Here is a 24,032-nt window from a genome sequence, read left to right on the forward strand (position 1 = left end):
ATCTGTGCAATATGAGGAGCTGCTGGAGGTTGTGACTCGTGCGGTTGAGAAGCTTAAAATAGATTGGCCCGCCGAGTCACAGGCCGAGCCTCAGAGAAGTAGACTGGATGAGAGATTTCTGCAGTCTCGGCCACCTTCAGCCCGCTGGAGCCTTCCCTTTTTTCCCGATCTCCACACCGAGGTGTCGAGATCGTGGAATTCCCCTTTCTCAGCCCGCTTGTTCATCCCCGCTTCCTATAATTATGGCAGCGTTGCGGGGCTGGATGAGTGCGGCTATAGAGCGATGCCACGGGTGGAACAGACTCTCGCCAGCTATCTGTCCCCCTGTTCGGCATCGTCTCTCAAGGCTCCAGTATTGCCGACCAAACCGCTGCGAGTCACCTCAGCGTTGGTCGGCAACGGGTACACGGCGGCAGGTCAGGCTGGTGCGTGTCTGCACACGATGTCCGTGTTGCAGGCATACCAGGCTGACCTGCTAAAAGAGCTGGATGAGGGAGAGGAGATCAAAGATGCTGATATCGCGGAGGTTAGGAGGACCGCTGATCTTGCTCTCCGCGCCACTAAGGAGACCGCTCGCGCTATCGGGCGGTCTATGGCTGCCCTAGTGGCCGCGGAGAGGCATCTTTGGTTGACCCTGTCCGATATGAAAGAAAAGGACAGGGTCTTCCTTCTGGACGCCCCGCTTTCGCCTTCTGGCCTGTTCGGCGACTCCGTTAACTCGGTCGTCGACAGGTACCAGGAGGCTCGTAAACAAGCGGCGGCGTTCCAGCGGTTCCTCCCCCTCCGCCATCCAGCTCGCGAGGCTGCTGGGCGGGAGCAGCCTCGGCCGTCTACCAGCTCCTCATATAGACAGGCACAGAAACAGAGCGTGGCCACTTGCACTCCGCCCCATCGAGAGCGAGTGGTCGTACGCTCTAAGTCGGGGACTTCTAAGGCGAGGCCCGACCTGAGGGTCGTGCTGCAGTCTAAGAAGTCCTCGACTAAGCGGTCCTGACAGTTCAGGACCGCTGAGGGCAGCCCCAAGGGGGGTAAGGCGGGGTGCACCGCATTCCTCGGTGTCCGCCTCCCCCCTGTGCCCTCAGGAGACCGTTTCGCTAACCCTGCCGGTGCTTCAGGGCGCAGCGGCCTCCAGCGAGCATATACCTCGGTTTCTCCCGCCCGGCAACGTAGCGGGGCCGGGGAGCTCGCCACCCCGAGGGGGTCTCTGAGGCCGCTAGTTCAGGTGCTTCCTGCCGGGCAACCGTTACAGGACACCGTTCTAGCGGCTCAACAAACACCAGAGGCCAGTCTCGAGAGACTGGTTCCCTTAGTAGATCATTTGGCAGCGTGGAAACTACTGCCCAATGTGTCTGCTTGGGTCCTGCGTACTGTAGAAAGAGGGTATCGAATACAGTTCGGCGCTCCTCCGCCGCCTTTTATCGGGGTCTCCCCACCTTGGTGGGCCCCGAGCAGGGTCTGGTAATGGAACAAGAAGTAGTTTCTCTTCTGAGGAAGGAGGCCATCGAGGTGGTCCCTCCTCACGACAGGGAGTCCGGGTTCTACAGCCGGTATTTCATTGTTCCGAAGAAGGATGGGGGCCTGCGTCCCATTTTAGATCTTCGTGTTCTGAACCGCTCAGTCATGAAGCTGAAGTTCAGGATGCTTACTCTCAAGCAAGTAGTGTCACAAATCAGGTCCGAGGACTGGTTTGTGACGATAGATCTGAAAGACGCGTACTTCCATGTCTCCATCCTTCCTCAACACAGGAAGTTCCTGAGGTTTGCTTTCAGGGGCGAAGCATACCAATATCGGGTTCTTCCGTTCGGCCTAGCACTCTCCCCCCGCACTTTTACCAAGTGTGTGGATGCAGCTCTGGCTCCGCTGCGACTCCAGGGCATCCGCATACTAAACTATATCGACGACTGGTTAATCCTAGCACAGTCGGAACAGTTAGCGGCTCAGCATCGAGATGTTGTGCTCGCTCACATGAAAGAGTTGGGGCTGAGACTGAACGCCAAGAAAAGTGTGTTGTCTCCATTACAGAGAACCACTTATCTAGGTGTGGTGTGGGACTCGACCACGATGCAGGCACGGTTGTCTCCTGCTCGGATAGAGTCGATCCTTGCTGCAGTCAGGAGAGTCAAAGTAGGCCGGTCACTCACTGTCAAGCAGTTTCAACAACTGCTGGGTCTGATGGCGGCTGCGTCCAACGTGATACCTTTTGGCCTGCTGTACATGAGACCCCTACAGTGGTGGCTCAAAACCAGGGGTTCTCCCCAAAGGGAAAACCGCTTCGCATGATCAAGGTCACGCGGCGATGCCTACGTGCCTTGGACATGTGGAGGAATCCCTGGTTCCTGTCTCAGGGGCCGGTGCTGGGAGCTCCTTGTCGCCGCGTAACGCTAGCAACAGATGCTTCCCTCACCGGTTGGGGTGCGGTCATGAGTGGCCACACCGCCCGCGGTCTGTGGAGAGGTCACCAACTCACTTGGCACATAAATTGCCTGGAGATGCTGGCCGTGTTCCAAGCGCTGAAGCACTTTCTCCCGGACCTAAGAGACCGTCATGTGTTTGGTCCGCACCGACAACACATCGGTGGTCTCTTACATCAACCACCAGGGAGGTCTGCGTTCGCGCCCCTTGTAAAAGCTGGCGCACCAGATCCTTGTGTGGTCCCGGGGCAAACTCCTCTCGCTGAGAGCGGTTTACTTACCGGGGTACTTAAATGTGGCAGCAGACATCCTGTCGAGACAGGGGCCGAGGCCCGGGGAATGGATGCTTCACCCCGAGGTGGTGAAGCAGATCTGGAGAGTTTTTGGTCCAGCCCAAGTGGACCTTTTTGCCACGAGGGAGAACACGCAATGTCCCCTCTGGTACTCTCTAGCTCATCCAGCTCCCCTGGGGCTGGATGCCATGGTACAGATGTGGCCGAGGCTTCGTCTGTACGCCTTTCCCCCGATCGCTCTGCTCCCGGGAGTTCTAGAGAGAGTGCGCCGGGACGGGGTGTCCCTCCTTCTAGTAGCCCCGTACTGGCCGGGCCGAGTATGGTTCTCGGACCTGATTTCTCTCCTCGACGGCTCTCCCTGGGAGATTCCCGTCAGGAGAGATCTCCTCTCACAGGCGGGGGGTACTGTGTTTCACCCTCGCCCGGAGCTGTGGAAACTTTGGGTGTGGCCCCTGAGGGGGCACATCTCTTAGCTTCCGGTCTCTCAACCGAGGTTGTTGAGACCATCCTCCAATCTAGAGCTCCCTCTACGAGGAAACTTTATGCCTTGAAGTGGAGGCTTTTCACTTCTTGGTGTGAACGCCACCAGCAGGACCCAGTTAACTGCCCAGTTGGTACAGTGCTGGAGTTCCTGCAGGATAGGCTTTCCGCAGGGTTATCCCACTCCACCCTGAAGGTCTACGTGGCGGCCATTGCGGCCTACCACGCCCCTCTCGGTGGTCTCTCTGTGGGTAAAGACCCCCTTGTCTCACGTTTCCTCCGCGGTGCACTGAGGCTGAGGCCTCCTGTACGTTCTCGTGTTCCCTCATGGGACTTGTCGCTGGTGCTAGAGGCTCTCTGTAGGCCTCCTTTCGAGCCTATTGAAGAGATTTCCGATCGTCACCTTACGATTCGGACAGTTTTGCTTATTGCTATTACTTCTCTTAAGAGAGTTGGGGATCTCCAGGCCCTTTCAGTGGCCCCTTCTTTTCTGGACTTTGCGCCAGGTTTGGCAAAAGCTTTTTTGCACCCTCGTTCGGGTTATATCCCTAAAGTCCCCTCCTCAGCACCACGGCCAGTCGTACTTCAGGCCTTTTGTCCTCCTCCCTTCCGGGAGCCCGACCAGCAGAAGCTAAACTGTATGTGTCCAGTTCGAGCGCTGGACACGTACGTCCACAGAGCAGCCAGGTGGAGAAAATCTGATCAGCTTTTCGTTTGCTATGGTCCGGCTAAGCGTGGCTTTCCGGCCACCAAACAAACCTTAAGTCGTTGGATAGTGGATGCTATCTCTACTGCATATGAGTCCTCTGGTCTCCCTCCTCCTTTAGGGGTCAAGGCTCACTCAACCCGGAGTGTTTCGGCCTCCAAAGCTTTTCTTGAAGGTGTCTCTATTCAGGACATCTGTAATGCTGCGGGATGGTCCACGCCCCTTACTTTTGTCAGGTTTTACGACCTGGACTTGCGAGTCGCTCCTGGCTCTTCTGTCCTTTGTCCTAGCTCTTCCTAGGCAGGGACTCGGCTTCTGGCGGCGTGGGCATCTCGTTCCCAAAGCGTTTCGACGCGGCTCGAGTTCCTGAAGGGGAACGTCTCAGGTTACGTATGTAACCCTGGTTCCCTGAGGGAACGAGACGCCGCGTCTCGAGGCCCTCATCCTGCATCCCTGCGAGCGCTGCTTCTCTCCTGAAGCTGACGCCGGTTTCCAACGCACGTGTATTTATAGCTTCCTGGTTGGTGACGTCACCCGCCGTTGACGTCTCGCTCTTCCATTGGACTGATTACACATGTGATTCAGAGCACGGTCACGCTGAAGGCGTTCCCAAAGCGTTTCGACGCGGCGTCTTGTTCCCTCGGGGAACCAGGGTTACATACGTAACCTGAGACTTTTCTTATCGACTGGAGAAAGAATGACATCTTGGATGACAAGGGGGTGAGTAAATTATCTGTAAATTTTTGTTCTGGATGTAAACTACTATTTTAAAACTGTAAGGAAATGATTACTCACTGGTTTTCCATCTTCACCTTTGCTTCCCTGTAAAACATAGGCATGAGATTAAACAATTCCAGCTCACTCAGTCTATACATGTTGGGACATGAAATGGTTTTTAGTGCTATGTTTATAGATAAAAGAAGAAGTACTGTGGCACATTCAATAACATATCATCATGAGGAAATAATCATACAGGTTTTCCATCTTTCCCTGGTCTTCCTGGTGGACCCACTGGGCCTTGAGGCCCTCTCTGTCCAGGCTGACCTGAATGTGTTGGAGGGAGAGACGGTCCAGGAGGGCCAGGGGGTCCTGGGGGGCCAGCAGGTCCAGGTTCTCCACGCTCCCCTTTTTGCCCCTGGCCAGAACCCTGAGACAGTTGAAGAGATACTATACTTGAATACGCAGGACTATTACGTAATTTTAATCATCATACACTGCAGAAACATTCTGCAAGAGCAGAAGTGGGTTAATTCAAAATAAGTATCCCTTTCTTGTTACAACAGGAAATAAAGTGTAATACTTACATCCCCTGTACTCTCCCCTGTTTCATCTGTTTTGTAAGTCCCTGAAAATATTAACAACCAATATTTAACATAATTGAATAGAGACAATATCTGAAATACTAAAATCTAGATTCACAAAATACACTTAATAAAGCTAATTGTGTATTTTATTTAAAGAGTGTCCTCTCACCTCTAAGCAGCCTTTCGTCTATAGGGGTCACATGTCCTGAAAACTCCCCTTCATCCATGTCAGGTGACACAGTGGGCGGAGCTTGGACAGGAAGGGTGGGTCTACGTGTCTGCAAGCAATAATACAGCAACTGACACTTACATTCTTACAACATATGTATATCAGCTATAATAATGTAAACTACACATCTGAATCTATTTATGACGACTATTATTTATGATGACTATTTATGACGCAAGTGGGATCTTTGTTTGTCAACTGAATTCCTCTGTTGAGGGAGAAAATACGATCAGAGTTTTTAGAAATACCCTAACTGTCTTGAGCCAGAATACACAGAGTTCAGGGAGAGCAAGACAAGATGAGCATTTGAGGTTAAAAAGTATTCAAATTGTATTTTTTTTCATGAAAATAACCGATTGTTTCGTTAGATAAGACCCTTCTTCCTCTGCTGGGATTATTTACAACCGCATTTGGGATCATTTGAAGCCGCATTTAAACTGCATTTTGGAAGTTCAAAATCGGGGCACCATATCAGTCCATTATATGGGGAAAATGCTGAAATGTTTTCCTCAAAAAACACAATTTCTTTACGACTGAAGAAAGAAAGACATGAACATCTTGGATGACAAGGGGGTGAGTACATTATATGTGAATTGTTGTTCTGGAAGTGGACTTCTTTAATATCATATTTATAGTTTTGTACACTTTGTACAATTTGTAGGAATTGTCTTGTCTTGGTACACTCCTGTCATGCATTGCAATGGTTTTGATCTGTGGTAATGTCACCCCTTCCAGGCCTTTTATTTTGGAGAGCCATATTTGAATATATATTTGAATGTAAAGCAATCATATTGCTTCCGAGTGTTATATACTGCATATAGTGTAATTGTTGGAGCTCAGCAACTCCCTTCTCCATTCATTTTCATTAGATAGTGCAGTCAGGCATTCAGCTAAAACATTCTTGTGTTCCAAGCAAGAAAACCAAACATCCAGTTAATTTTTGGGTGAACTATCCCTATAGCATTACAAATGCCACTCTTTACATGTAAAGTGCACTAAGAACGTCAAACTGTGCTATTTTTGTCTCAACGCTGATACATAAAAGATGTTCTTTCTGTCCTGTGTTATTGTGAGAGAACTGAAGATTTAAACCTTCGATTCCTCTGAATATCTTAACTAAATGTAACGCCCTGAAGGGAGAATGAAGGGAGAATTTGTTTCCTGTTTGGCAAAGATAAATAAAGCATAATGTCAACAAAGAAATAATTACATTGACTGCAAACATGCACATAACAAGACAAACAAATATGAAAATGATTTCATTCGTGAAATATGTTATGCACTTGTGCATATCATTTAGAAAAACAACTTTTTTTACTCAGAACTTTCAAAAATGAATTTAAAATCTGAAAACACTTCATATGAAGCCTGCATATATAATGCATTATAAAGCAAATGATACACTACAGCTCAAATGTTCGGGATCAGTAAGATTTGTTAATATTTTTAAAAAGAAGTTTCATGTACTGAGGCTGCACTTTGATACAGTAAAAAATTTAAATAACAGTTTTCTGTTTTAATATAGTGTAAATGTAATTTATTGCAAAGCTGACTTTTCAGCATCATCACTTTTCAGTGTCACACGATCCTTCAGAAATCATTCTAAGATGCTGATTTGCTACTCAAGAAATATTTCTAATTATTATCAAAGTTGAAAACAACTGTGCTTATTAATATTTTTTTCAGGATTCTTTGATGAACAACAAAAATTACAAAACAAAAATTTATCAATATAACACCTTTGATCACTTCAAAGGTGCATCTGAGAGCTGAATAAATAAGCTTTTGATGTATGGTTTCATTGATGTATGGTTTGTTAGAATAGGACAATATTTGGCAGAGACACGGCTATTTGAAAATTTGAAATCTGAGGGTGCAAAAAAATCTAAATATTGAGAAAATCGCCTTTAAAGTTGTCTAAATGAAGTTCTTAGCAATGCATATTACTAATCAAAAATTAAGTTTTGATATATTTACAGTAGGAATTTTACTAAATATATTCATGGAATATGATATTTACTTAATATCCTAATGTTTTTTGGCATAAAAGAAAAATCAGTAATTTTGACCCATACAATGTATTTTTGGCTACTGCTACAAATATAGCCCAGCGACTTAAGACTGGTTTTGTGGTCCAGGGTCGCAATTGGTCACAAATGTTTAAACTTGAATTTAACACATAAAATCCGTAAATGGTATAATGGTCCAGGATAATATATGGCTTTAATAAATGACACATTTTAAAACAATTAGACACATTTTCATGTAGCTAGGTTAATACATATAATTATTTTTTTATTTAATTTAATCAGGTTAATAGAAATGTGGTGTAATGTGTGCTTCTGTCAAACCTTTTCTTTATTTTCTCCCTCGTTTGTCTGACCAAAGATTACTTGATGTCTCCCATGTTCTTCTTCATCATCATAATCACCATCACCACTTCTGTCCCCGGAGGACTGCAACTGCAAAACATCACGAGCATCACGAGCGACTCCACCACAAGAGGGAGTGCCAGCTCTACAACAGCCATACCCAAACATACATATCGCTCTCTATCTACCATGACAAATCTGCCTCGATAAAACGGCCAAGGACTGTGTAATTATATTCCAAGACAAATAACACAGAGACAGAGTTATGAAAATGCGCTCACGCTGGGGTCGTCCTCTTCACACTGTTCTTCCGCTGCCCTAGGGTCCTGTTTTATTACCAGCTGCTGGATAGACCCCTGACAAAATGAGAAAGAAAGAAATAGTAAGAGAAAACGGGTTAGTTGTTCAGCCATTTAAAATGAAATCAAATTGTTTGTATACAAGATTGCTGTGTGTATTTGCAGAATGCCAAGTGGTTTATCACACTGCAATCGTGTTCATTCACAAGAGCCGCCTGGAGCTGTAAACTACTGTCAGGAGGAGATTTGTTCTGTTATTTTCATTCTAACAGCAGCAGACAGCATTCAGCGGCACGGATTCATGCAGCGCTCAGTGATGTGCCAGAAGCTCTTAAGAAAAGCTAATAAATTTTGTGTAATTATCAGCAGGCTTTCAGATGAAGCACCTCCTGCTTTACTCATTAAGATTTAATGGGTTCTTTTAGCCACACTTTCATTCAGTTGGGATTTATGACAGCCATCAGCTACTTTTATTATTAAAGCCAACAAGAAACGTCCCAGTCCAAACAACCATAAAACAATGATAAGCAAAACTCAATTAGAGCCATTACAGATCACACATAATAACACAATAACTTTCAACAGTATTGCCTCTGAAGAGAGATGTGAATAAACAAAACCTCACCAACAAAACTGACAAACCTCAAATGTGCCTTTACAAGAGAACACAACAGTAATTTCAGCTCTCTAGAAGTCTGAAGCTAGGACCTATGGGGTTTTAGTCAGGTCTAAAAGTATTATTATTTCTCTCTGTAAGTGTATGTGTGAGTTTCGTTGTTAGTTGCTTTTCTTTCCTTGAAGAAGGCCTATCTAACATTATGCCTTCTAACACAAAGGATTCAACCTTCCTGAAGTCTCTTCCATGACAACAAGCCTCCCTAATCACAACACACCAACACATGGAACAAAAGCTCCTCAGCTGGAATAGTTCACATGCGTCAGAGGATGAAGTCCTCAAAACATTCTGAAACAATTTTTGGTATGGTGCGTGTTGTAGACTGCAAATGTGAATAAATTAGGGAACAATTCATTTATAGTCATCTAAAGATTTTTCTCCATATAGTAGACTTCAATGAGGATCAAGGGTTGGAGGTCCAAATTACAGTTTGAATGCAGCTTTAAAAGGCTCTACACGATCCCAGCTGAGGAATAAGGGTCTTATTTAGCAAAACAATTAGTCATTTTCTAAAAAAATGCTCATCTTGCACTAGCTCTGTGATGCAATCACGAAGTAATCACGCTGGAAAGGCCATACGCGGTTAGTTCTTCGCCAATGTACTCTGGTTCAAAAAGGTGGGGTAGGGTCAAAAACTTCACTTATTTTCTCCTCCAACTTGAAAATCGTCCAACATTGTTGTTTAACCTTTTTTTGTAAAGGGCGTTTGACGTTCTTTGCACATTCGCTTTGTAAACACTGGGCGGTATTTCCATCTACGTCACATGTGACCTTTCCAACGTGACTACGTAATGCATGAAGTCCACCTAGTGCAAAAGTATATCAATTTTTTATTTTTTTTAGAAAATGGCAGATCATTTTGCTAGATAAGACCCTTATTCCTCAGCTGGGATTGTGTAGAGTCCTTTGAAGCTACATTGAAACTGCAATTTGGATCTTAAACCCATTTATCCCCAATGAAGTCTACTCTATGAAGAAAAATCCTGGAATGTTTTCCTCAAAAACTCGACTGAAGAAAGAAAGTCATACAGTTGAGGTCAAAAGCTTTTGAACTGAATGGAGATTTGTACATTTTTCTTATTTTGCCTAAATATCATATTTTTTTCATTTAGTACTGCCCTTCAGAAACTACAGAAGATACTTAAATGTTCCCAGAAGACAAAATAAGTTAAATTTACCCTGATCTTCAAATTCAAAAATTTTCACCCCCTGGCTCTTAAAGCATTGTTTTCATTCTTAAGTCCCTCAGTTGTCCTCAGTGTGAAAAGATGGACCTCAAAATTATACACTCACTGTTCGAAAGGATTCAAATACACAAAAATGCTAGAAAACCAAAGAATTTAAGAAGTTTAACTGTTCAGGACAAACAAGGGACTCATGAACAACTATTACTAAACAAAAAAACACAAATGTGGATCATTCAGGTAACAACACAGTATTAAGAATCCAGGGGATGTAAACTTTTGAATGGGGTAATATTTATAACCTCAGCTATCTTTTTCTTAAAAATATATTGTGGACTATGTTTTTTATGTGAAATATCTCATTCAGGTCAGTACTAAATAAACAATAACATGCATTTTGTATGATCTCTCTTATTTTCGTAAAATAATTAACATTTTGCAAATTTCTGAAAGGGGCATGTAAACTTTTGAACTCAACTGTATGACTGACTTTCTTCAGTCGAAAAGAAATTAAGGTTTTTGAGGGTGAGTAAATTATCAATTAATCCTTTAATAAAGCAGGATTTTTATTCCTATGTGGCAGAAATGAGCTTCCATAGAAAACCAACGAATAGGCAATATTAAAATTGTGTACTATTTTGTCTAAATAAAATATAAAATTTAACAAATATAAAAATAAAACACTAAAAAGTAAAAGTGAAATTAAAAAGTGAATTTAGAGATCACAATGGACATTAAACATGAGATTTTCTAAAGATTATATTTAACAGTATTATTAATATTTTTAAACATTCACTTTAAGTGAGTGCTAAATTACAGCAAAGGTAATCTAAGCATAAAAATTGGGAAAATGCTAATGCATAATTCAATACCAACTGATACCAATAAATTGAAAGGTCAGTTTATAGTCAAAGTAAACATGATCAAAATAAAAGCACACTGAGTGTTTTGAACAGTTTGTAGTTGTATTTTTCATCAAGTAGCTGTGTATAACTTTGAGCAACTTTTTGATTTTGGATCAGTGATAAATAATAAAACAGTCAAGGTGGATGTCAATGTCAATGTCAATGTGAGCTAGTCAGTTTAATAAAAATACATATGCTCAAGGCCCCAGGCACACATAAAATCACATCATCTCATCAATGACTGTACAAAACTTGAAAGCAAAGGGCAAGGTAAATATGAATAGAAATATGACAAATCTCAATGCTCTTCAGGTTTCTGCTCTTCTTTTATGTTTAATTATGTTTTGTGAGGTGTTTAAAGAATTAGTTCACCCAAAAATGATAATTAGCCCACCCTCAAGGCATCCTAACTGATTTAACTTTCTTCTTTCAGCTTTTCAACCAGAATTGTATTAAAAATGTCCTGACTCTTCCAAACTTTGTAATGGCAGTGGGTTTTTGTTCAACAGTCCAAAAGAAGTCCAATAAAGCGCATTCATCCATAATAAAATGTGACTCACATGGCTCCGAGGGGTGAATAAAGGTCTCCTGTAGCGAATCGATGTGCTTTTGTAAGAAAAATACCCATATTTAAAATGTTATAAACACTTTTCTCTAACTTCCGCTAGCGGTCATGCATGCAAGCCATTCTATGCGGATAACATAGGAAGTATGCGTAGCGCATGCGCCGCTTAGAATATGCTAGTCTTGTGAGAACCAACGTTTGTTTACAAGACCAAAGACAAATTTCCTTACTTTAGCAAAGGAAACCCAGCCTCCACTTGGCTTATATCAAAATCCTCCAACATTTTTCTTTACAAATGTTGAGAAAAATGTTTATAATGTTTTAAATATGGATATTTTTCTTACAAAAACACCTTGATTCACTACAGGAGGCCTTTATTCACCCCTCAGAGTCATGTGAGGCACTTTTTATTATGGATGGATGCGCTTTTTTGGACTTCTTTTGGACTGTTGAATAGAAACACCAACCCACTGCCATTATAAAGCTTGGAAGTGTCAGGACATTTTTTAATATAACTCCAATTGTATTCATCTGAAAGAAGAAAGTCATATACACCTAGGATGCCTTGAGGATGAGTAAATCATGGGCTAATTTTCATTTTTGGGTGAACTAACCCTTTAAACTGTAAGAAAATGATAAAGCCCATTAAGAAAACGTTTTTTAAAATTTGGAAAAGGTAAAATGGCAACCTACCACAAATCTCTCCAGGTCAGTACCCCCCGCATTTGCCACGAAGATACCCGAGCCAGGTTTAAAGCTAAGCGGCTGTTGGCTTCTCTTCAGGGGGGTGCTGTGGTACTTCTCACAGTCCATATAGAGCCGAACCTCCTCAGCCTCGACCGTCAGCGTGAAGCGGTTCCACTGCTGCGTCATATCAGGCACTTTAAAGGAAGCCACCTCCATGCTGTCTGCAAGCCCTGGCTCGCTGTAATAGAATACAATCTTCTGGGTCTTATCCTCCACGGGCGTCAAGGCCAAGCCCAGGTGGATGATCTTCTGGGAGGGATCTGTGATGGCGAACAGGACCCCTCCTCGAGAGCTGGATGGCTTGACGGTGACAATAATGGCAAAGTCCAAGAAGAAAGGCTCGGGTACAAAGGTTTGGGTCAGTCGACCTACATTAGCTTTAGACCCAAAATGGTAAGCGGGGAAACCCTCATAGCCAGTGATGAAGGACACAGATGGAGGAAGAGGAACGCCAACTAGCTCAGTGAGGACTAGGTGACCCTTGGACCCTCGCTCTGAAAGAAAACGCCCAGTAATAGGTTGAGTCATTACAATATGCAGTCCTAAAATCACCTCTGACAATTATGTACAAAAATATGAGCACAAAATATGTCTCTCCTAATATTAAATGAACAAATTTTGAACAAGAGAAAAAAATGTTGCGACGAGGGTTAGAATCAAAGATCCTTCACGCTCAGATTCTTTTATGCTTATAAAAAATAAATGTTCAATTGTTCCATTTCATGTTTATTAAAGAAACTGTTTGCAGAACACAAAGGGAGAAATTCTGACTTTGCTGGTTTCTCTTTTCCACCATAAAATAATCATAAAAGAAGTCTATATGAATTATGCTCTATATTTCAAGACTTAAAAGTAAAACTTACATTATATGGCTTCAGATGACTTATAAATTTGGAATATGAGTTAAACAGACAGCTTTTATGTATTTTTTATACTGTTGTTGAACTGAATTTTCAATGAACTGTTTTAAGGACAGATTTTTTTCTGAAAATCCAAACAGGTTTCATTGAACTGCCATAAAAAATTTATTGTATGCCTAAAGTATATTTCAATAACAAGGTGTTACATGCATCATTCAGTCTCTTTGCACAGCTTTGTGAGCACTTTTAGTTTTACAAGAACAAAAATCGAACAATTTGTCTTTTGTATTCTTTTTCAATTCCATCTCCTGTCTGACAGTATTATTAGGACGAAGGTACATCATTCTCATTAGTTCATGCCAACGTCAAAGTCAAAGTCTCAAACTGAAAAGAAGGGCTTCTAGCAAATTCTCTGTCTGTCTGATAACAAAGAGTTTCATAACTCAGCTGAACGTTTTTTATACAAAATCGCAGGTCAGAGCAGTCTGTGCTGAAAATACACAGTAGTGCAAGGCAACTTTCTTAAAGAGATAGTGCACCCAAAAATGAAAATTCTTTCATTAATTACTCACCCTCATGTTGATCCAAACCCGTAAGAGCTTTGTTCATCTTCGTAACACAAATTAAGATATTTTTGATGAAATCCGAGAGCTTTCTGACCCTGCGTAGACAGTAACACAACTGAAACATTCAAGGCCCAGAAAGCTAGTAAGGATATCGATAAAATAGTCCATGTAACATCAGCAGTTCAACCATAAGAGTAATTTCAGTGCATATGTGTCAAGACAAATCTGCTTGTAAACAAGGCACAGTGCACGCTCATTTTTGTTTTCTTTGTGCACAATTCTCATAGCTTCATAATGTCACAAGGACTATTTTAACGATGTCCTTACTACCTTTCTGGGCCTTGAAAGTTGTAGTTGTGTTGCTGTCTATGCAGGGTCCAACTCAGAAAGCTTTCAGATTTTTGTGTTCGGAAGATGAACAAAGGTCTTATGGGTTTGGAACAACGTGAAGGTGTGTAATTAATGACAAAATTTTCATTTTTGGCTGAACTATCACTTTAAATTCAGTAAACACAGTATTACAGTATACTGCATATCACATTCAAATGTCATGAAGAAAGTACAGCAAATGTGCTTTTGTGTAAAATACACCTACTGTATGCAAATCTCACCAGTTTTCAGAAATTATACAACATCTGAAAGCTCAATAAATAAGCTTTCCATTGACGTATGAAATGATTGCTAGGATAGCACAATATTTGGCCGAGACACAACTATTTGAGGGTGCAAAAGATCAAAATATTGAGTTAATCACCTATAAAGTTGACCAAATGAAGTTCTTAGCAATGCATATTACTAATCAAAAATTAAGTTCTGATATATATACGATATGTAATTTACAAAATATCTTAATGGAACATGATCTTTACTTAATATCCTCATGATTTTTAGCATAAAGGAAAAATCGATCATTTTGACCCATACAATATATTTTTGGCTATTGCTACAAATATACCGTGCTTTTATGACTGGTTTTGTGGTCCAGTGTCACATATATTATGAATTCAGTGAAAATAAATACATTAACAGTCAATGAGTACGTTTGTGTGCTCAGTTAAAAAAAAACAAAAAACATAACCATTCACCAACATGTTTCTAAAACTTTCGCTTCATCTCTCATTCTCACCAACACTCATATCACATTCAAATTCATTGAACACACAAGTGCTTTGGTGACTGCATGAAGTAATGGGATGAATGAGATATTAATTAAGGAGCAAGTTTGGACCCCAGGGTTAATTTCACAATCTTCCTCTGTGCTTGAAATCAGCAGGTGGACCTGCAAACGATGCTCCATCAACGACCCCAATTTCCTAAAAACCTTCAGATCCTAATCCTATTATTATAATATCATGTGATAGGGATTTAGCGGTATTCTCAGAAAAAAGTGAGCTCACTGAACACCACCAGGCTGATTTCTTTCACACAACATCATAGCACAATTAGAAACCTTGTAGAGCTGAGCTGCGCTTTAATATCTTCTAGCCTCACGGGTGCACCATAATCTCAGTAATTATCCAAACACACAACTAAGCCCAAATGACATTTGGATAAGTTAAAACTAACAGGACAGTAATACACATTAACACGTCTCGCATACGCAAATCTCTCCAGCTGGTTCATTACAAAAATATGCTAACACCTAATTTCGATAGTCCACTTTCTGTTAACTAACTCTAACCCTAACCCTAACATAGCCTAACAGTCAACTAATATTCTAATGAGAGTTAGTTGATATGTAGCTGCAAAGTTACTTATAGTTAGTAATTAATTCCTGTGATGGCAAAGTTGAATTTTCAGCAGATTCAAAACCTACTACTTTCCTTCATCCCTCATTCTGACAGTCACTCACCACTTTTCCACATTTTGAGAGGTCTCTTAGTTCTTGCTTTGCTGGATCCCTCTGTGGGCTGAGGAGGGAAGGCTGGGAAGACAGGGGCTGTGCTTTCCTCTGGTGCTGTAGTGGTGGGTGCAGGTGTAGTGACCGCAGCAGCAGGTGAGGTCGTCTCTGGGACCCATAGGAACTTGAGCCACTGGATCTGAGAGGAGACACTGACCAGACTCAGGAGCACCAGACAGGTCAGCGGCAGCACCGGGGCCACCATGCTGCTTGACTGAGCGAAGTAGATAAGCGTACGTCGTCCACCGTTGCAATACCGCCAGAACACACTATGTCGCTCCTCCCGTACGTCTCCTCTCTGTACCCCCTAGGAACCCCCTCTGTACCCCACGCACCACGCAGACTTTGGTATTCAACAGGGCAGCCAAATGTCCGATCCTCTACTCCATCATAATGGGATTGTCGAGCACACACAGAGGGAGAATGCACAGCCTTTGACCCCCACCTCGGCCCCCTCCTTAAATCCTCTCCACCAATTACCACCTCTGACAAAGATTCAGCCCAATGCGGTTTGTTTGCAAAAAATGGAAGATTTTACAACAGTGTGCAGCTATGAAGAGTTTTAAAGCTTGCTAAATGTTTTTCGTCAGCTTATAAAAACATACAGTGCAAGTAAAGAAACACTGACTCCAGGGAGCAGCACATTTCCATAAGAAGGCATAAGGATGCTGGATGCATTTTTAGTGCAAATGGGAATTACATCTGGTAAAAGTTCAGGCAGATAAGAAAAGTAATACAACAGAGCAGCGATGCAGAGTGTGAGAGTGATGGTGAAGTTAAAACTTTTATTCAGCAAGAATGCATTAAATTGACTAAAAGTGAAATATATTTCAAACAAATGCTGTTCTTCTGAACTTTCTATTCATCAAAGAATTCTGAAAAAGTATCACAGTTTCCACAAAAATATTAAGCAGCACAAGTCTTTTCAACATTATTATAAGAAATCAGCAGATTAGAAAGATTTCTGAAGAATCATGTGACACTGAACACAATCATTCCTGTAATGGCAAAGATGAATTTTCAGCAGCCATTACTCCAGTCATATGATCCTTGAGATATAATTCTAATATGATGATTTGGTGCTCAAGAAACATTTCTTATTACGCTGTAAAAAGCACAATTTGTTGAGTCAACTTAAAATAATTTGTTACCCTGTAGACTTTAAATTTTAAGTTCAGTCAACTCAAATAAGTTTAGTCAACTTGAAATATTAAGTTGTGCTAAGTGAAAACTTAGATATTTGAGTTGACTAAACAAACAATTTGGTTTGTTAAATTTAAAAGCTGGGCTTGTTACCCAGCTGCCTTAAAATTTTAAGTTGAATGAACTCAAAAATCTAAGTTGTCACTAAGTACAACTTAACATTTCAAGTTGACTAAACTTTTTTGAGTTGACTGAACCTAAAATTTTAAGACAGCTGGGTAACAAATTATTTTAAGTTGACTCAACAAATAGTTTTTTACAGTGTACGATCAATTCCTAAAAACACTGTGCTGCTCAGTATTTTAGTGGAAACCATGATACTGTAAAAAAAATAAATCAGCTTTATTTGTCAAAATATAAAGCAACATTTATTTGAAATAGAAATCTTTTGTAACTAGCGTTGAGGAAAGTTACTTTTAAAAGCAATGCATTACAATATTACATCCCTAAAAAAGTAACTAATTACGTTACTTTTTATGAAAAGTAATGCAATGTGTTACCTTTTCTCATCTGGCATTGGAGTTGCTTGTTTGTTTTTGATATAAAAAGCTCTCTTTTAGGCCCTTTCACACACAAAAAGTAAAATGAATAAGCCTCAAACTGAAGGAAATGTAATTCAAAAAGCTCAAACAAACATTTTAGCTATGCAGTCATTCTGGAATGCATAAAGAATAGAATTCAACAGTTTCTTATTAATCGCAAAAAAACAAAAACAAACAAAAAAAAAAAAAGAAAGAAAGAAAGAAAGAAACGCAAATGTTATGTTAATCTAAAGTAATTTTTGCTTATTAGTGGTTGAGCTGGATCATTGAAGGTCAGCAGCAAAACACTGTTTACTAAAATGGGATTTGTGTGTGTGTGTGTGTGTGTGTTAATATTTAAGTATTGCAAGTTTGTATAATATTATGAGTTTGCTTTTACTGTTTTTATTAATTTTAAAAGGGACATCGGATGCCTGTTTTTCACAAGTCAGTATGATTCTTTAGGGTCTTTGTGAAATGTCTCCAACATACTTTGGTTAAAATTCCTCAATGATTGTGTAAAACAACCCAAAACAGCTCTGTTCACAATGACCCATTTCAGGGCATGTTCCTTTAAATGATAATGATCTACTGCCCACTCCACCCCTCTATTCCATTTTTTGTGTATTTGGTGGCACGAAACAAAACTAATCGACTGCATTCTCAGTAGCTCTGATGTCGGGAGAAAATGAAGACTCTTATGTTCGCTTTTACATCCAACTACAAAACACCTGCATTGCTTACGAGACATTGTTGTCGCTACAGCTGCTCAAGTGCGGTGAAAATTGTGGAAAGCGTACAATTGCCTAAGGGTGGAAATATGCTAATACAGGACAGTCCACAGCGGTCATGGTTGGAGCCTGAGCAGTATTATAATATTATTAGCATATTATTAGCATAATATTGCTGAGAAAATCAAAATGGCTTAATAAATGGTATAATCGTAGAGTGATTGTGTCCACACACTGCTGAGACACATTTATATGCAAACACCTTATAAAAGCACATTTTGCATCTGATGTACACTTTAAGGAATACTGAATCTGTTTTTGTGCCAGTGAGATGAGTAAATGCATGTTCACATTCAGTATGGAACTACAGTATCAATCAAGTTTACACAGCGCACATGACGCCTCTCCACGTGGCCTCCACTCCAATGTGGGAACAGCAGAGCTGTTTGTCAATTAATGGCTACTTATTTTGAAGAAGTAACTCTTTACTCTTTACTAGTTACTTGAAAAAGGTAATCTGATTACATAACCCACATTACTTGTAACGCGTTTCCCCAACACCATTTGTAACACTATAAATGGCTTTACTGTCACTTCTGATCAATTTAATGCATCCTTGCTAAAAACTTTTAATTTCTTTCGAAACAAACAACAACAATAATTTTACTGACCCCAAAGTACCTTCTATACTATTAAAACTTTAGCCTACATTACAGAGTTATCAGAAAACACTCAGAGGGCCGGTTATATTCTGGATGGCCTCCATGTCCAGGAACATGGGAAAACTAGGAGTCTGTATTCTGCAAGCAGAGGGAAAATCAGGGCATGGAAATACTGAGCCAAATTCATCAGCCAAGACTCCACAGCTCAGTGATCATCAATACACTGACAAAGAGAGTCTGTTCTGATCCATAGGGTGAGTGTGTGCTACAGTTTGATTGTTGCAGATTGTTTAACGTTTAATTTCCAATGGGGTTATTGGGAAAAGAAAGGCTGGGTCTTCACATAGATCAGAAGGACCACATGGGACATTCCCGCTAAAAATAACTGGCCTGCCAATACTGCATTCATCTAACTTTAATAGAGAGTAGACGACATTTACTTGCTTTTAATGCCCTTTAGCCTTTAAATTGACGTCAGAAGTTTTACATCCCCCTTTCAGAATCATTAAAAATGCTATTTATTTGACCAAAATAAGAAGGATGATAGAAAATGCATATTATTTTTTATTTAGTACTACCCTGAATAAGATATTTCACATAAAAGACGTTTACATACAGTCCACAAGAGAAAATAATAGTTACATTTATAAAAATTACCCAGTTCAAAAGTTTACATCCCCTTGATTCTTAATACTGTGTTGTTACCTGAATGATTCACAGCTGTTTTTTTTTTTTTTGTTTTTGTTTAGTGATAGTTGTTCATGAGTACCTTGTTTGTCCTGAACAGTTAAACTGCCTGCTGTTCTTCAGAAAAATCCTTCAGGTCCCACAAATGCTTTGGTTTTTCAGCATTTTTGTGTATTTGACCTCTTTCCAACAATGACTGTATGATTTTAAGATCCATCTTTTCACACTGAAGACAACTGAGGGACTCATATGCAGCTATTACAGAAGGTTCAAACACTCACTAATGCGCCAGAAGGAAAAAACATGCATTAAGAGCCAGGGGGTGAAAACTTTTGAACAGAATGGAGGTGTGTACATTTTTCTAATTTTGTCTAAATATCATATTTTTTATTTAGTACTGCCCTTCAGAAGCTACAGAAGATAGTTCTCAGATGTTCAAATTGAAGAAGTTTTCACCTCCCGGCACTTAATGCTTTGTTTTTTCTTCTGGATCATCAGTGAGTGTTTGAACCTTCTGTAATAGTTGCATCTGAGTCCCTCAGTTGTCCTCAGTGTGAAAAGATGGATCTTAAAATCATACAGTCATTGTTGGAAAGGGTTCAAATACACAAAAATGCTGGAAAACCAAAGAATTTGTGGGATCTGAAGGATTTTTCGGAAGAACAGCGGACAGTTTAACTGTTCAGGAGAAACAAGGGACTCATGAACAACTATCACCAAACAAAAAACAGCTGTGGATCATTCAGGTAACAACACAGTATTAAGAATCAAGGGGATGTAAACTTTTGAACCAGGTCATTTTTATAAATTCAACTATTATTTTTTTTCTTGTGGACTATATGTAAACATCTTTTATGTGAGATATCTTATGCAGGTTAGCTCTAAATAAACAATAACATGCATTTTGTATGATCCCTCTTATTTTGGTAAAATAACATTGTTAATGGTTCTGAAAGAGGGATGTAAACTTTTGACCTCAACTGTAGCTTCATTTACCAATCGGATGTGTCTATAATCTCCAGTTCATCCAAGTAAGCACTTTACTTTCTACTGTGTGTAAAATCCCGACTAGGACTCACTACTGTGTGTGTGCACTTGAATGGGTTAAATGCAGAGCACAGATTCCGAGTATGGGTCACCATACTTGGCCACACGTCACATCAGTCCTTGAAAGTATAACTCATACAGTATCCTGAAAATAAGGGATTTTAGAGTGTAGAGGTCAGAAATAAGGTAGGCAGAGGGTCAGCTTGCCATAGAGTCTCATGCAAACAAGAAGGAACTCAAACTGTTAGCCTTTATTTTAGGTTCAGGAGATCTTTGAGGCTCAAAGGTTAAGCAGGAGAGACGACGTTCCCATCCAACCACCCACAACACTCCCTTTTCTGTACCCCAGCAACATTCATAATTGGTTTATTGTCAAAAGCCATCAGTTGTGCAGTACTGTGGATTTCTTGTCTATAGAAAAGTCTCAATTAGCAGCCATGGCCTCCACTCAAGGGCATTATGCCTAATAGAGCAATTAGACAGTACTGTCCTCTAAATGCCAGAGCCTGAACTAAGAGCTAGAGACAAATTAAAGGCTAGGGACCTTACTTGCATTACATGTCTCTTACTGAAAAAGCCAGTATTATACAGAAAAAAAAGTATTCTAATAGTCAATTACTGCATAATTCAACCATTGAAATCACAGTTTCGTGGTTCTTAGGCATTGCGATTTTTAAAAAGAAATGTCTTTGTAAAATTCAAATTCTAAAAAATCACATTTTTTGAAGCTTCTGCAAATGGAATAACAATTTAACCCTTTCAACAGTCTGAAAACATTACCATGTGTCATGACCACAAACAGTGATCATCCAGCTCTCTCTAGTGGTGAGTTAAAGAAACTCTACCACAGGGAAAAATCTACCTCTTATTCACTCAAACAGACTCACTGAAACTACACAAAATGCGTTTAAAAACTCTCCACTAACACAAATGCAGCAAAGACATGTAAACAAAGGGATTAGCTAATATGCTAACACTGAGTTGCTCATTTGAAATCAAAACGTATTTCTTTGTAAAGTGTTGAAATACTCATATTATGAGTTTGAACGTTACACTGGCTGAGGTATCTGTGTGGTGGTCTGTCTGAATGGTCGTGCATGGGTGTGAGGGTTTTAGTACTGAGGGATTAGCATGAGCACTAGTGAGAGAACAGGAGCTGACAGTAGCCGGACTTCACTAATCAATTAGCAAAATGAAGTAGGCTTTGTGGGTGAACAAAAACAGTGCTTAGCCACATTAAATCAAAATCACACTCCAAAGGCTTTTCAGTAAAGTCTGCACTCATCTGCTTTTTTTCTTTTTTTAGTGACTCCATGGGCTGTTACTCAAAGGCAGTAGCATACTTGATGTCAGACAATATTTTGTGGCCTGTTGTCTGATTGGTTGTTTACATCTTCATCTTCAGCCGTTTGAAAGCAGAAACCCCACAGTTACAACCCAGGAAAGCAAACAGTGGGCACTGGCTGGTTATAATTATGAGGCACTGAATATAAAAAAGGAGACTGTAGCTTTGCAAAACATCTAAACATCAAAACAAATACCAATTCTGTATAGTGACACCAAAAAGTATTTGAACCTATTTAGACATACTTAAAATGTTCAAGTTTTATTGCATAGATTAAAAAAAATGGCAAATTCAATATGCTACAGTTTTTGTTGTTGTTGTTTATTACTTAACTTTTTTAAAAACATTTTGGAATTATTTTAAGCAACTGGTCTCAAGGTGATTTTTAATGGAAGTTTGAAGTCAGTTCTCCTCAAGTTCACACACATAACAGAGTAATCCTGGCTGTAGATTATGACATTAACTATGAATATGAGCTGCAATCCAAAATATTTTTGTCTTTTTAATCAATTTATTATTATTTTTTTTTTAAAAAATATATAAATTAGACCAGTCTTTGTTTTTTTGTAACTAATTTAAAGTTATGACCAGTCTTAAAGAAAAAAAAATGGTTGAGTAAAGCCAGTATTTTATGCAACCGGGCACTGTTTGTAAAGTGCTGAAAGAGTGTTTTTTTTTTTTTTTTAAATAAAATAAAACAAAATAATGAAATGACATGAAATAATATAAATTAAAATACAATAAAAATGACATTAAATAATATAAAATAAAAAATAAAATAAAAATGAGATGAAATAATATAAAATAAATGAATGAAATGAAATGAAATAAAATAAAAATGCAATAAAAATGACATGAAATAATATAAAATAAAAATAGAATACAAATGATATACAATAATATAAAATAAAATAAAATGAAAATGACATGAAATATAAAATAAAAAATAAAATAAAATGGAATAATAAAATAGAATTAAAAAAAACATGATCCACAATCCAAAATACTTTTGTCTTTGTAATCAATGATTTTTATTATTATTATTATTGAATTAGACTAATCTATGCTTTTATGTAACTCACTTAAAAAGTTATGACCAGTCTTAAAGAAAAAAAAAAATGGATGACTGCTTTATGCAACTGGACACTGTCTGTAAAGTGCTGAAAGAGCACTTTTGTAGTAAATAAAATAATTTAAAATAAAATAATTACAAAATTAAAAACGAAATGACAAAATAAAATAATAAAATAAAATGAAATATAAAATACAATATAAAATAAAATAAATAAAATTAAATGAAATAAAAATGACATGAAATAATATAAAATAAAAACTTTAAAAGAGATCAAATAAATAAAATAAAAAAATCATGAAATGAAAAAAATAAATATAAAATACAATATAAAATAAAATAAGTGAAATTAAATCAAAATAAAATAAATAACATAAAAAATAAAATAAATAAAATAAAAAATAAAATAAAAGCCACTTCACGTGATGTGTTTTAAAATAATACAATCATATACATTATATAAATAATACAATGATATACATTTATACAACAAGTTTTTGGGGCCACTGTATATAGTAAATATACTTTAAAAAAGGAACACAGGAAAATAAGTGAAATGGAAATAAGTAGCTAATGCACCCACTCACCTATTACAGTTACAGTAAATTCCTTCTAGTATCCAGTAAAAGCACTGCCCTTGCTTTCAACAAACTACTTCACTTAAATAATGTGCCATGAGATGAACCCTTTATCAGATACATAGGTATCTAGACCTCTGCAACTCAGTCACCTCCACACCAAAGCGAGATCCTGCCAAATAATTTGGTAGCCTAGTTATCTTTGGCTTGCAGCCATATGTATTTGTAGATGTTTTCTTTGGTACCATGACATAAGGCAGTGTGTGACATCACAGAAAGTTAATTTTTTGAACCAGTCAGATTGAGCTGTTGGGTTGGAAGGTGGAGCTGTGTCCGAACAGACAGTGGCCTAGTGTTCACTCTGACTCAGGTCATTATAACCTCCTCACACACCTATAAGAGCCGGGAGAAGCTCAAACTCAATGCTGCTTCTGTGTAACACTTGTTTTCTTTATGGCATGAGCCCCCACTCGCTTTTTTCTTGTTATAGATATGCAAGTATGCACAGTTTGGTGAGAGCAGGAAATGTTTGGTTTTATCCATGTTTTATCCATGTGACCAATCCATTTACATTTACCTGCTTAATTTTTCTGTGAAACAGTGAATGAAATAACATTAATGAACTGCTTTGGAACTAATTTGCCATTCATTGATGGGATCCAAATATGAATAGGAGTTCAGCATGAATG

The 24,032-nt window shown here is 39.4% G+C and overlaps 1 protein-coding gene across 1 annotated transcript in view; it reads right to left on the bottom strand.

Moving 5' to 3' along the window:
• col15a1b (collagen, type XV, alpha 1b) overlaps nt 1–15,796 on the bottom strand; it is a 46,554-nt gene extending 30,758 nt beyond the window's left edge. Inside the window, 8 exon segments of the mRNA XM_051128796.1 lie at nt 4,686–4,712; nt 4,864–5,037; nt 5,195–5,235; nt 5,364–5,472; nt 7,775–7,885; nt 8,077–8,151; nt 12,118–12,665; nt 15,450–15,796. Coding sequence (XP_050984753.1) covers nt 4,686–4,712; nt 4,864–5,037; nt 5,195–5,235; nt 5,364–5,472; nt 7,775–7,885; nt 8,077–8,151; nt 12,118–12,665; nt 15,450–15,702 — 1,338 coding nt within the window. The 5' untranslated portion in view covers nt 15,703–15,796.
• Between the last annotated feature and the right edge of the window lie 8,236 nt (nt 15,797–24,032).

Source organism: Labeo rohita, chromosome 2, assembly GCF_022985175.1.
Source record: "Labeo rohita strain BAU-BD-2019 chromosome 2, IGBB_LRoh.1.0, whole genome shotgun sequence".
In the NCBI taxonomy this organism is placed as follows: Eukaryota; Metazoa; Chordata; class Actinopteri; order Cypriniformes; family Cyprinidae; genus Labeo; species Labeo rohita.